General features: G+C 45.6%; 3 protein-coding genes across 3 annotated transcripts; 2 read left to right on the forward strand and 1 right to left on the reverse strand.

Annotated features, from left to right (window-relative positions):
* Window positions 1-211: 211 nt before the first annotated feature.
* On the forward strand, window positions 212-3,408 carry LOC102717813 (isopentenyl-diphosphate Delta-isomerase I). Its single transcript, XM_040525835.1, has 6 exons — window positions 212-345; window positions 1,560-1,615; window positions 1,715-1,806; window positions 2,265-2,367; window positions 2,560-2,697; window positions 2,883-3,408. Exons 1-6 carry the CDS (start codon window positions 275-277, stop codon window positions 3,134-3,136), a joined length of 714 nt encoding a protein of 237 aa, XP_040381769.1. The 5' UTR covers window positions 212-274; the 3' UTR covers window positions 3,137-3,408.
* A 520-nt stretch (window positions 3,409-3,928) lies between these two features.
* Window positions 3,929-8,005, forward strand: LOC102709947. Its single transcript, XM_040525834.1, has 6 exons — window positions 3,929-4,227; window positions 4,337-5,087; window positions 5,378-5,571; window positions 6,426-6,462; window positions 6,556-6,620; window positions 7,137-8,005. The coding sequence occupies exons 1-6, from the start codon at window positions 4,133-4,135 to the stop codon at window positions 7,627-7,629; spliced, it is 1,635 nt and encodes a 544-aa protein (XP_040381768.1). The 5' UTR covers window positions 3,929-4,132; the 3' UTR covers window positions 7,630-8,005.
* A 273-nt stretch (window positions 8,006-8,278) lies between these two features.
* LOC121054899 lies at window positions 8,279-11,424 on the reverse strand. Its single transcript, XM_040525836.1, has 2 exons — window positions 11,000-11,424; window positions 8,279-8,677 (listed from the first exon to the last, which is right to left on the reverse strand). The coding sequence occupies exons 1-2, from the start codon at window positions 11,293-11,295 to the stop codon at window positions 8,620-8,622; spliced, it is 354 nt and encodes a 117-aa protein (XP_040381770.1). The 5' UTR covers window positions 11,296-11,424; the 3' UTR covers window positions 8,279-8,619.
* Window positions 11,425-11,646: the final 222 nt, after the last annotated feature.

Raw genomic sequence — 11,646 nt, forward strand, 5'->3', positions numbered from 1 at the left:
AAGAGTCGCACATAACACGAGATAACCAGAGCCCACGCCCCCTGGCCCACCTGTCAGCGACCGTGAGAAGAGGAAACAAGGCACAACGACGGTGGTATCGTGCGCGCACGTGGCGGACCCGGACGGAGATCTTTGCCTCCCGCACATGGTCGCTGACAGGTGGGGTCCACCACCACGCTATTTATCCCTCCACCACCACCCCCGCCTCCGCCGCTCCGCTGGCTGCGCGCACACGCACGCACACCTCGCCGCCGCAGAGGCCGCCTTCTCCGACATGGCCGCCGCCGCCGCAGGGGCGGACGCCGGGATGGACGAAGTCCAGAAGCGGCTCATGTTCGACGACGAGTAAGCGCGAGCGAAACCACCCCCGCCCTCCTCCCTCCTCCAACTTCCGCCCGGTTCCGCGATCTGCGCTGCCGCTCTGGTTAATTTTAATTTTAAAAAAATTGCCCCCGTCGAAGGCTGTGTGTGTGTGGAGATGCGCTCGCCTTGGTTGATTTGGCTTGGCCTGGCCCGGTTTCGGCGCGAGAGGTGGTTTATGGGTTTGTGGTGGTCGCCGCGATCTCACGGTGATCGGGATGCCGGCGGGCGGCGCCAGGGATTTGAATTTTGGATTTGTTTATTTGTGCTGTGTGATGGCTTGTTCCACCGATGGGCTATAGTTTGTTGGATTTGTACTTCCAGCGCTTAGTCTCGCTTGTTCGGAGCGCTATTAGATCTCGGCCTATGCTATGGGAGTTTATGGGTTTGATGGGTTGGCCATGGGAGGGCACTGTGTACAATGCTTGCTCGAAAAACACTGTGCAAGATTTGGTTGGAAACTGCAGGTTAATGACAAGGCTTTGCTTGTGTGTTGATTTGTAATTACCCATTGTATTGCAACCTAGTCATGGCTTGGTTTGGTTTAACGTGTTCAACTCAACACTCTCTCGGTTTGGTTGGTCACTTGTGCAATTATTGTTCCACATGAGTTCAGAACTTCAGATGGTTGTACAAAAATGCTACTAGTCTTGCTGTAGCCGCCTCATTTATAATTTATGGTGTACTGGATTAGCAAAATTACTGTTTGGATGACTATGCATGATGTCTCAATCACTTTAAATTTGACTCAACGGCATCTTTTAAACGTAACAGTCTGTTTGCATACTTAAGATCATGGAAGAAGAGAATGCGATGCTTTTCTTTTCCTTTTGATACTATTAAATATTTACTTCAAAAGAGATTCTTCCTGTAGTTCAACAGAAATGTCCTTTTAATATTTAGCTAGAGTATACTGTGTTACTGATAGACACATGTACCTACTACTGTCTTCAATAATGTTTGACAACACATTCTTTTCCGATAACGTGCAAACAGTCCTTGCTCATGTTAAGTTTGGGTTTGATGGTCCTATTATGTAAGTTCCATGTAAGCAATGCATGGTTCATGTCTACTTGCTTGTTTGGGCTATTTGTTTTTATGTAAACCATGTAAACATTTTTTATGATTTAGAATTCAGTAAATTATTTCATTCAGTAACGTTTTGTTTACCATGCTTGCTTGGTCTTGTTGTTTCACAGATGCATTTTGGTGGATGAACAGGACAATGTTGTTGGCCATGAATCAAAATATAACTGTAGGTATTCTTATCGGCTTGTCTACATAAATGCTGTGCCCAACATTGCTTTATATCAGTTATCGGAACAATGTGTGATTTTTTTCATGTGACATATAGGCCATCTGATGGAAAAGATCGAATCTGATAATCTACTTCACAGGGCTTTCAGTGTATTCCTGTTCAACTCAAAATATGAGCTCCTACTTCAGGTTTGGAGAATTGATTAGTTCTGCACTTTCTTTTCTTTATTACTTTGTATTATATTGCACCTAGCACATGTTCTATACAACTATTCACTATGCTGTATCCAATGTTTTACATATTTTTCAAGTATCAAGTTACCTTAGCAGTTAATAACACAGGATCTCCAGTTGGAAGTTAGTTTGTGCCTTAAATCACGAAAAATAAATGTTATTTATGTTTAGTATGCAATTTAGCTCATGTTTCATGCAGGCCCATTTTCTAGGACTTGCATATGTTGTTTCTATGAGTACATTTATGTCATTAGCTTTTTGTGTAACAAGTTTTTAAAATGGCAACTAATGAAAATTACCGTATATTCTTATTCTTCAAATGCTCGACTTAAAGTTATTATTCATGTCTCATATCTTGCCATGCCATCTTATTCTTTAAAATGTCTACACTGATTACTGTTCTACTTTTGCAGCAACGATCTGCAACAAAGGTTACATTTCCTCTAGTTTGGACCAACACCTGCTGCAGCCATCCTCTGTACCGTGAGTCTGAGCTTATACAGGAAAACCACCTTGGTATGTGCCAAAACGAGCTAGCCAAGGGTTCAAGGCCAACTGGCTAAGTGGTCAACTTTCTTCCATTTCTGTTATGTTTCAATTTCTGTTAGTTACTTGCTATCATTATCAAGGCCAACTGGCTAAGTGGTCAACTTTCTTCCATTTCTGTTATGTTTCAATTTCTGTTAGTTACTTGCTATCATTATCCAGGCGTTAGAAATGCTGCTCAGAGGAAGCTCCTGGATGAGCTGGGTATCCCAGCTGAAGACGTACCAGTTGACCAATTCACCCCTCTTGGCCGGATGCTCTACAAGGCCCCATCTGATGGAAAATGGGGTGAACATGAGCGTAAGTTACTTCTCATACCATATCTAATTACCTGCATACGTTTTATTTTTGTTCATCAAAGCTCAACCTTTAGTTTTAGTCACGTTTCTATAAAATAATTAACATTCTATAATCCTTCACCAAACGTGCAAGAACAAACATTCTGGCACACCGCGCTAAATCAGTTTCTTTCTTCTAATCTGCAGTTGACTACCTGCTGTTCATTGTCCGTGACGTGAAGGTACTCCCAAACCCGGACGAAGTGGCTGATGTGAAATACGTGAGCCGTGAGGAGCTGAAGGAGCTCATCCGCAAAGCAGATGCAGGAGAGGAGGGCCTGAAGCTGTCTCCCTGGTTCCGGCTGGTTGTGGACAACTTCCTCATGCGCTGGTGGGATCACGTCGAGAAAGGCACCCTCAATGAGGCTGTGGACATGGAGACCATCCACAAGCTGAAGTAAGGACTTGCTAGTGGCTGGAGCCTGGAATGATCGTGCAAACCTTTCGTGTGCCGCATATATATTACTGTAAACCTGGGAAGTTGCATAAGTCAGAAGAAGCCTTTTGTATGCTGCTGGGTTGGAAGTTTGGAACTTGGAAATGTTAGGCTGAGCCGACAGAGAAATCCCCTTATAGAGTGCCTATGTTAATTTAGCAAACTACACTATATGATTATTTCATGTTCCGTGTTTACTCCTACTTATATGACGATGATGATCATGCCATTCCTTCATAGGCCTGATTTATTTGCTTTTTTACCAAGTTTTCTCATACTAAAACCAAATTTAGAATGTGGTACGGGATGCCATCGTTTATCTTAGGCATGCATGCAACAATAAATTGTCAAAGCATACACAATTACTCCTGCTGAAGAGTGTCTGGGCAAACATGCTCTCTCAGTTTAAGATAAACTCAAACATTCTCATGCAAATATTAAGATTAGGTTAAAATATATACTTTAGTCACTTTGGTTGATTTTTGAATGGATTATATTTCCTTTCTAAGCATTCGATTCACTCTCCAACCATTAAAACAGATAAAATTATCGAAATTAGCGCACAAATATTTATACTGCAGTAAAAATTATTACACATTTTTCACCAGAGAGAATAATTATTTTTCCTCATTCCAACTGGCCGAGCCCAATCAGGCTCAGCCCAGCCCAACTAAGCAACTGAATTAGCAATAGAATCCCTCACATCTCGCCGAATCTCAAAACCACCTCCCCATGTACAACACAAGAAATACCACAGGGGCCAATTCATAAAAAATTCCCCATCCAACGCGGCGGCACAAACCCTCCCCTCTCCGCGAGCTGCGAAGGCGAGAGCAGAGAGCGCAGCGCAGCGCGCGGAGACACCTGGAACCCCGATCAAGCGAGGATCGGCGGCCGCTCGTCTCGTCTCCGGCGGAGGGGCCCCTCGTCCTCGACGACGGCGAACGCGCCGGCCGCCGCCATGTCGAAGAAGAAGGCGGCCACGACGATGACGCTCAAGGACTTCCACGGCGGCTCCATCCCCTCCGAGCTCCCCCTCCCCTCCGCCCCCGGCGTGTAAGTGTTGCCCCCCAAACCCTAGACCGCGCTCGCTGTTTCCTTTGCTCTGGTTTTGCCTCGTGATTCCGGTTGGTGATGGGAGTCTCCTCGTCCTCGTTCCTCGCAGCTCCGCGCGCCCGGCGGACCGCCCCCTGTCCTCCCAGTCCGCCGCTCCCGTCGCGTCCGGTCGCCCACGCGCCCCGGCCTCCGCCGCTGCCGCAGCTGTGGCGGCCGCGGCCGCGGTCCCGTCGTTCCTCACCAACCCTTCCCGCATCGGCCGCCACTTCGACGAGGACGAGCGCACGCCCTTCGAGGCCACCACGCCGCGCCGCCCAGCGCCGTCTCCCCCGTCTTTCGCCCCGTCCCCGGCGGCCGTGGGGCCCACCAGATCCGGGCCCGGGAACGCCTGGGGGCCGAGGAAGGAGGTTGCTCCGGCCGCGGCGCCTTTGGGTTCCCCTGTTGCCGCCGGCGGCGGCCAGATCTGGTCGGCGGCGCGCATGGCGCAGGCCAGCGCTGTGGAGAAGGTGATCTCCGGGAGGTGGCACTCGTCAAAACCCTCGTCTCCACCGGCCCCTGTGTCGATCCCAGTGGTGGAGACTCATGTTGCACCACCGGAGATGGAAAGGCCCAAGTCAGTTGGGGTGAGAGAGCTGGATGGTGGCATGGAGAGGGGCGTGGCACCAGTGAGGCCTGCGTCGCATGAAGGCAGAGTTGGGGAGGCTAGAGACGTAGAGGTGCCAGAGAGACCTAGGGCCAGTGATGTGCCAGAGAGGCCCAGGGTTGGTGATGTGCCCGAGAGACCTAAGTTGAAGCTGCTTCCTCGCTCCAAGCCAGTCGATGCTACAGAACCGTCTCCTGTCTATGTTGAAGAGAAGCAGGTTATTACTCTTGCCCCTATCTGTCCACCTGTGTTGGTCGGATTGCAAATTGAATCTTGAAGTGTCATGTTTTCCATCTATATTCGCTACTGGAGTTGAGCATTGGTAGTTAATGAAATGGCGTTCGCAACCCTTCATCTGAGAGAACTCCTTGCAAATGATACATGATATTGTTGTATTGCTTTATGCTTGCTAAGGTGTTCTTAGTTTACTTGGTTTAATATATAGTATGTATGCAATGGCATGGTGAAGCTTTTAATCATTTATCTTCGTGGACAACTATTGTATAGGTGCATCAGGTTCCAGTGGTTGCGAATGCTGTGCTGGGTGAGGTTACTCATGATGTGCACCAGAATATGCTAGCAGGTAAAACAGTAGTAGTAGTGGCAGATGCTGAGAGTCGAGCAGTGGAGCGACCACGATTGAATCTCAAACCTCGCTCCAGTGCGGTGGGACAGTCTGACGAAAGTGCTCCAAAGGAAAGGTAGGCAGTGTCTGGCCCTTTTGTCATTCTCCTTTTTCTTTTCAAAAAATTCTTGAAATTTTAGTTTTATCATTTGGGTTTTGCTGTTAGTTATCTTATATAGCCTGCCATATGTGCCATTTATCATGTCCAAGTACCTTTTTATGTTTCGTTAAATGTCAAATTTGCATGCATCTGTCTGGTTGATCTATAATTAATGTCAATAGGTGTATTTAGATGGGAAAATTAGCCTCAGGTGTTCGTCTTTGTTATGTGCATTCCTTTATGTTTGTTTTGTGTTGTGTGCAATTAAGAATGACTCTTTGCTTTGTCTTGGATTCTACCTTGCTGGAAGACTTATGTGACTCGTAATGTTATTGATAGAAAGTTCATTTTTTTCTTTGTTGACAATTCCATGTGGCTCATATTTAACCAGAGGGCATAATACATGTTTGCACTTTCTACCTGTCAGGGTGATTTTATATTGATAGTTCTGACCCCTTTTGGTTTGATTTAGTATTAACTTTGGGAAAACACTTCCCTGTAGTTCCATACTCCAGTACTGCACACTATATGTGGAATGAATTAAGTGATATGTTTATTCTTATACTCATTTAAATGAGTGGTTTAAAGTGTACAACGGCATCTTGATACTTCTATCTTTAATTTGGCTCCAGAATCCTCATTCCTTGCCCTCTTTATGTCTGGAAGTTTGGAATTTTTGTTTTGAAGATTTATACTGATGCTGAATTCATTCACAAGTTAATAAGCTATCAATCTTGCTTTCAGTTTCTTGACAAGAATTATCCTTCTTGTCTCTTTCATTTTCTATAGTAATTTCTCATCTTTTCTTGTGTGTGTAAATCTTGTGTTAGGCAATCCCTCTTTGGTGGAGCTCGGCCCCGGGAACAGGTATGCGGTCTTCTTTCTTATGTGGCTCTAATATATATCTCTTTTTTTTTTACCTAGCTGTACCAGAAGGTAATATTTTCTTTGTAAACTCAGGTTCTCAGAGAACGTGGAATAGATGCTTTAGCAAATGACCTTGAGAAGACATCTCCAATTGGCAGGTAGTTTAGTCCTCAGATAAAACAATATTTTACTTGTCTTGAATAACAATATATGCTTGTTAGTGTTTAAAGCCTCTTGTAGGTTTGGACCATAGTTAAATGTTCCATCCATTGGCATGATTTTATTGGCCACCTACTATTGCGGGACCAGTGCCGGTTTTCCAGTTGGGCTTTTGTTCTTAAGATAGTTGAAGTCGCAAAGTGTTTGTTGAAAGCAACTAACATAATGGTTTTACAACATGCCTGTTCGTGCAACATTCCTAAGCTGAGTATGCATTATTTTCCTTTGCGTGTAATTTTTTTGTTAATCTAATTCTGTTTAAAAGTTCAAATTTGCTTTTGGGGTGTCAAGAACGATGTTGACATTAAACCTGTAGTCTTTACCTTGTTTTTATGAGATTCATTTTCTTGGACTGCTGTTCCTTTTCTGCAGATATTACTAAAGCATTCACATGTTAGATGTTTGAAGTTTGAACGTGTGATACATTCGCTAATAATCTTTGTGACATCTTGCAGGTCTAAAAATGAATTTGCAAAGGTTGAGCAGAAGGTCGAAGCTATGTCCATTAACCCTTCAGGTGAAAAGGCTGAGAGTTTTCCAACTGGCTCTAGAGGCCCAAGGAATGCTGATAAGAAAGACTACAGGAGGGATACAGATCGGACTGATGTGTATAGGTCTACACGAAGGGAGGACAACAGGAGAGTTGCTAGAGATGTGGAGAAGCCTGAACCACCACGCCCAGAGCCTGAAACCTGGCGTAAGCCAGTGGAGCCACCAAAGCCTGAGGTTACTGCACCTCGCTTTGGGAAAGGAGCGTCTGCAATGGAGCTTGCCCAAGCCTTCTCGAAGTCCATGTCTGATACAGTGCCTCAGAGTCGCCTGACAAGTGTTCCTAGTCCTAAAGTGCCTCCGAGCCCAGGGACCAGGGATCAAGTTGGCTTCTCAAGGCTCACTGACAACAGGGCATTACACTCAAGCACTTCACAGCGAAAGATTAACGGTTACTAACCTTATCGCACATGTACGCTGTGTTCCCATGATGGCACGGTTCAAATACCATGGCCTCGCCGAAGCACACTGGTTTATCTTCATGTTTGATTCCTCCAGCATGGGAAAAAAAAATTCAATTGTTGATCTCTGGATGGTGACACACGAGGGGTGCTGATCTCGTTTAGCAAACAAAGGTTCCTCTCATAACTTGGTGGCCCATTTCCTCTCTTGATAACAAGAGATGAGAACTCATGAACTATTTGTGCTTCTATTCTTCAGCCTGCTACCTGTGATTTTAGCTGGGGAATAATTGCTACATCTCTGCTGCTAGTTGGATGTGCCACATATTCTGGTGTGATTGTTTTAAGATGTTGCCAGATCAGTGCTACGCCTATGCAGCATATTGTTTTTCGGGCTCTTCATTAGGAACATGATAGTACTTTGTTTTTTAAAAGAAGTTATGATTAGTAAATGACATAGTTGTTCAATCTAACTGTGGTTTCTTTCATAGTTTTCCGTATTGGTTGGTCTATCGAGATCCCAGTGTATTGGTTCTCGACTTCTCAGTGTTTCAGGCTGTTGGATATTTCTGGTTGATTCTTTCCATCCGTAGCTATCGATTTACCCCAGAAAAAGAAGGGGACGGTTCAATAACAGTGGAGTTAACGCGTAATCGTCATAGAACTGGGCAAGAATTTGCTGCTCGAATCTTCTCAAATCTCAACTCGAATTAATCACATACACACCATTTTTTTGGAGAACATCAGGAATCATTAAAAGGCATTTCGAAACCGAAAGCCACAACGCGAGTGGGGGATCGGCAGCAGCAGATACGTGCACATCATCAGAAGCATCAGAAAAATTACAGAGAATCAGCTTTGCGAGTCCGGATCTTTGCACAGAAAGGCTGAGCAGCCGTCATGGTCAAGCCAGTGAACCACACACACTAGAGCATCCCCCTACCCCCGATCAGCTACAGGACTTGCCGGCCGGACCTCCGAGTTGACCTCAGAACAAGAAGGCCGTCGGCGCGAACGCCGGCAACACCGTGGGTGCCCCGAAGTGCCTGCGGGTACAGAGACAGAATGCACCTTGGTCAGTAGGAGTATCAGAATCCAGAAATGATCAAAATGAAGGCTGCATAGTAATAACACATGTTGGATACTGATGCTCTTGTTACTTTTGACCAAATACTTGTGTGCAAGGTGATTTAAGCTTGAACGTCTGCGTTAGCAGGGTTCGTGGCACCGTCAGGGGAGGGGTTACCTTTCTACAGTAACGGCAATAGCCGGTGGGTGGGTCTAATTGACGAACATCCGTCGTCCGTTGTCTATTAATCCGCACGACCTTATATGTTTAGAAAGTTTATATATATAAATTTATTATATTTTATATTGGCATAGAAAGTTTATATATAGAAAATTTATAGATAAAAATAAATTTAACATATAAAACATCTAGTAAAATTATATGTATAAAGATTATACACTAAAGACTATCTATAGAAAGTTTATATACAGTGTTTGCGCGGGCTAATGGACGTGCACATGTCCGCATGTTAGCCTTTTCGGTAGCTGGCTGGTTAGGGTTACCGAGCAAAACCAACAAAAACAGGACAATTTACCCAGAGAATTGATTAATTTGTTCGGTAAACTATCCTTAGGGCAAGTACAACAGTGTAAACACTGTTGTTGTCTATTTGATACATAGATAGCTAAATAGACAGTTTGTAAAATGTCTTGTTTATTTATTTGTCTGCAAACCATTTAATGTATTCTTTGACATATAAATCAAGGTAATCAGTAGTACTAGCGAATAGACGAGACGCAGCGTACAACCGTGCTAGCGGTGTCGGTTTGGCATTGGAGCACGCACCTCTGCCATTTCTTCGCGAAGAGACACTGTGGTCGTCTGTTAGATGGGAAGGATTTTTTTACAAATTCCATGACATACATACGATTTAAAGACAGACATGATACATGCCCTAAGACTTGGTCAATATACTTAGACGGTTTCCGTTATTACACCCCGGACAGTACGTCTGCTATTTACCCTAGGCGTTTGAATTTTTGCTGATGCAATTGGCACAATGGCATGGGAGGGACAAGAAGTAGTTGCAGGAGCAGCATAGCAAGCATGAAGTGATGGGGGGGGGGGGGGGGGGGTCACGGCCTTTGCTTGTCGTCTCGGCAGTGTACTGCAGCTTGAGTTTGACTACCATGCACTAGCGATAAAAAGGAAGAAATTTGTACGTGAAGACACCCTCGTTCTTGATTCTGACAGGGACGGTGAGAATTGAGATCGTCTACATACATGGTAGATTCCATTGGTAGGACACGGTGGTCCAACTAGTTGCGTGGATTTCAATAATTAATTGTCCAACTAGACTCTAGTTGCATGGATTTCAGAGATTTTTCTTGGGAATCCATCAATGATGTTCGTGCACAAATGGAAAGTACTATGGTAGGCAGGTAAAGATAGACGAATTTCCTAGTTTAAGCCATATATGAATATCATGCGACCTTGTTTTATTGTGAGAAAAATGGGAATCGAAAAACTCAACGATTTTGCAATTATTCCCCGGCAGTATCTAGACGTGGCATGAGCATCTTAAAATTTCATACTGCTATAAAATAAACTCAGCGCAAAAAATCCTAAAATCTACTACAAATTTAAATAAAATTTGACCTACAGAAATAAAAAGTTAAGGATAATTAATTTCACCCTCTTATTTTTTGTCTAGTGGCAGGAATGATACGTACGGTTTCAACTAACCCTAGAACGTCGTCATCATCCATCAAAGTGTATAGTAGAGCTTAAGCCCTGCAACATGGCTTAAACAGTTGGATAATCATGAGCTGCGATGAGTGGCTATTCAACTGTGTAAAATGCTGCTAGCTGCAAAAAGGAGCATTGACCTGGCAAACTTGATCCCTGTGAACCCATTTAATCTACTACTAGTAACTCTTATCCTGATCCAACTTCCTGCAAGATCCAACTGCTAATCATGCACGCGACGCAAGCTGATCAGACCAACAGTTTCATCAATTTTTTTAATCTTTCTATGTGCATCAGATCATCCAAAAAAAAGAAAACGAATAGAGAGAGAAGAAGCGGGATAGGATTAGAGGCTGACGAGGTAGAAATGTCAAAAGTCAAATACTGCGCAGCGTGCGCATGGATGGACCGAAGACTCGGAGCCACGTCACACTAGACCATCCAGATGGTCCCCACCTGGAAGCGACTGGACAGCGATCCGACGACGCGGGAGGAGAGTGTCAACGGACACGTGTCGCGATCGCGCCCGTCCCGATTCCCTGATCCAACGGCCAGAAAGAAACACACAGGCGTCCGCGCGCGGGGGGAGGAGAGAGAAGCAGAAGCTCACCGGAAGCCGTCGTAGTCCGACGACCGGACCGCGCGCGGCGACGGCCTCGCCTTCGCCTTCACCGTCTTCGCCTTCGCCTTCGTGGCGCTCGACGACACCACCGTGGCGTCCTCGGAGATCGCCCCGAGCGTCGGCTTCCACGCCGCCCCCGACCCCGACGGCCGCCGCCTCCGCTTCTCCGCGTGCGCCGCCGCCGCGTCGTCGATCGCCACCACCACTGCAGCCGGCTCCTCCGCCTCCACCGCCGCCGGCGACGACGGCCGCCGCGCGCGCCTCACGAAGGCGAACAGCTTCATCCCCCGATCCGCACTGCCTAGCTTACGAATCGAAACAAACACAAGACGGCCCTAGCCAATCTGCGCCAAATGACACGCCCGCTGTTTTGTAGGGGCGGCCACTTGCTGTGGCTGCCAACTGCCCCGCCCCCTCCCCGCGATTTATTTCGCGATTAATTTAATCGTCGCATGGGTAATATTGGGATTTCATAAAACTGATAGGGTTTATTAGTTTCGGTGTGGAACACGCACGCAGTAGTCATAGCTCATTGCACTGGTTTGGACTACGTTGTTTGTGAACTGGCATGGAGCAACGTAAAGAGAGTTTCAAAGAGAGCTTATCTACCTAAAAGAATGACATTTTTTTAAAAA

This window comes from Oryza brachyantha, chromosome 7 (assembly GCF_000231095.2).
Source record: "Oryza brachyantha chromosome 7, ObraRS2, whole genome shotgun sequence".
NCBI classification, from domain to species: Eukaryota; Viridiplantae; Streptophyta; class Magnoliopsida; order Poales; family Poaceae; genus Oryza; species Oryza brachyantha.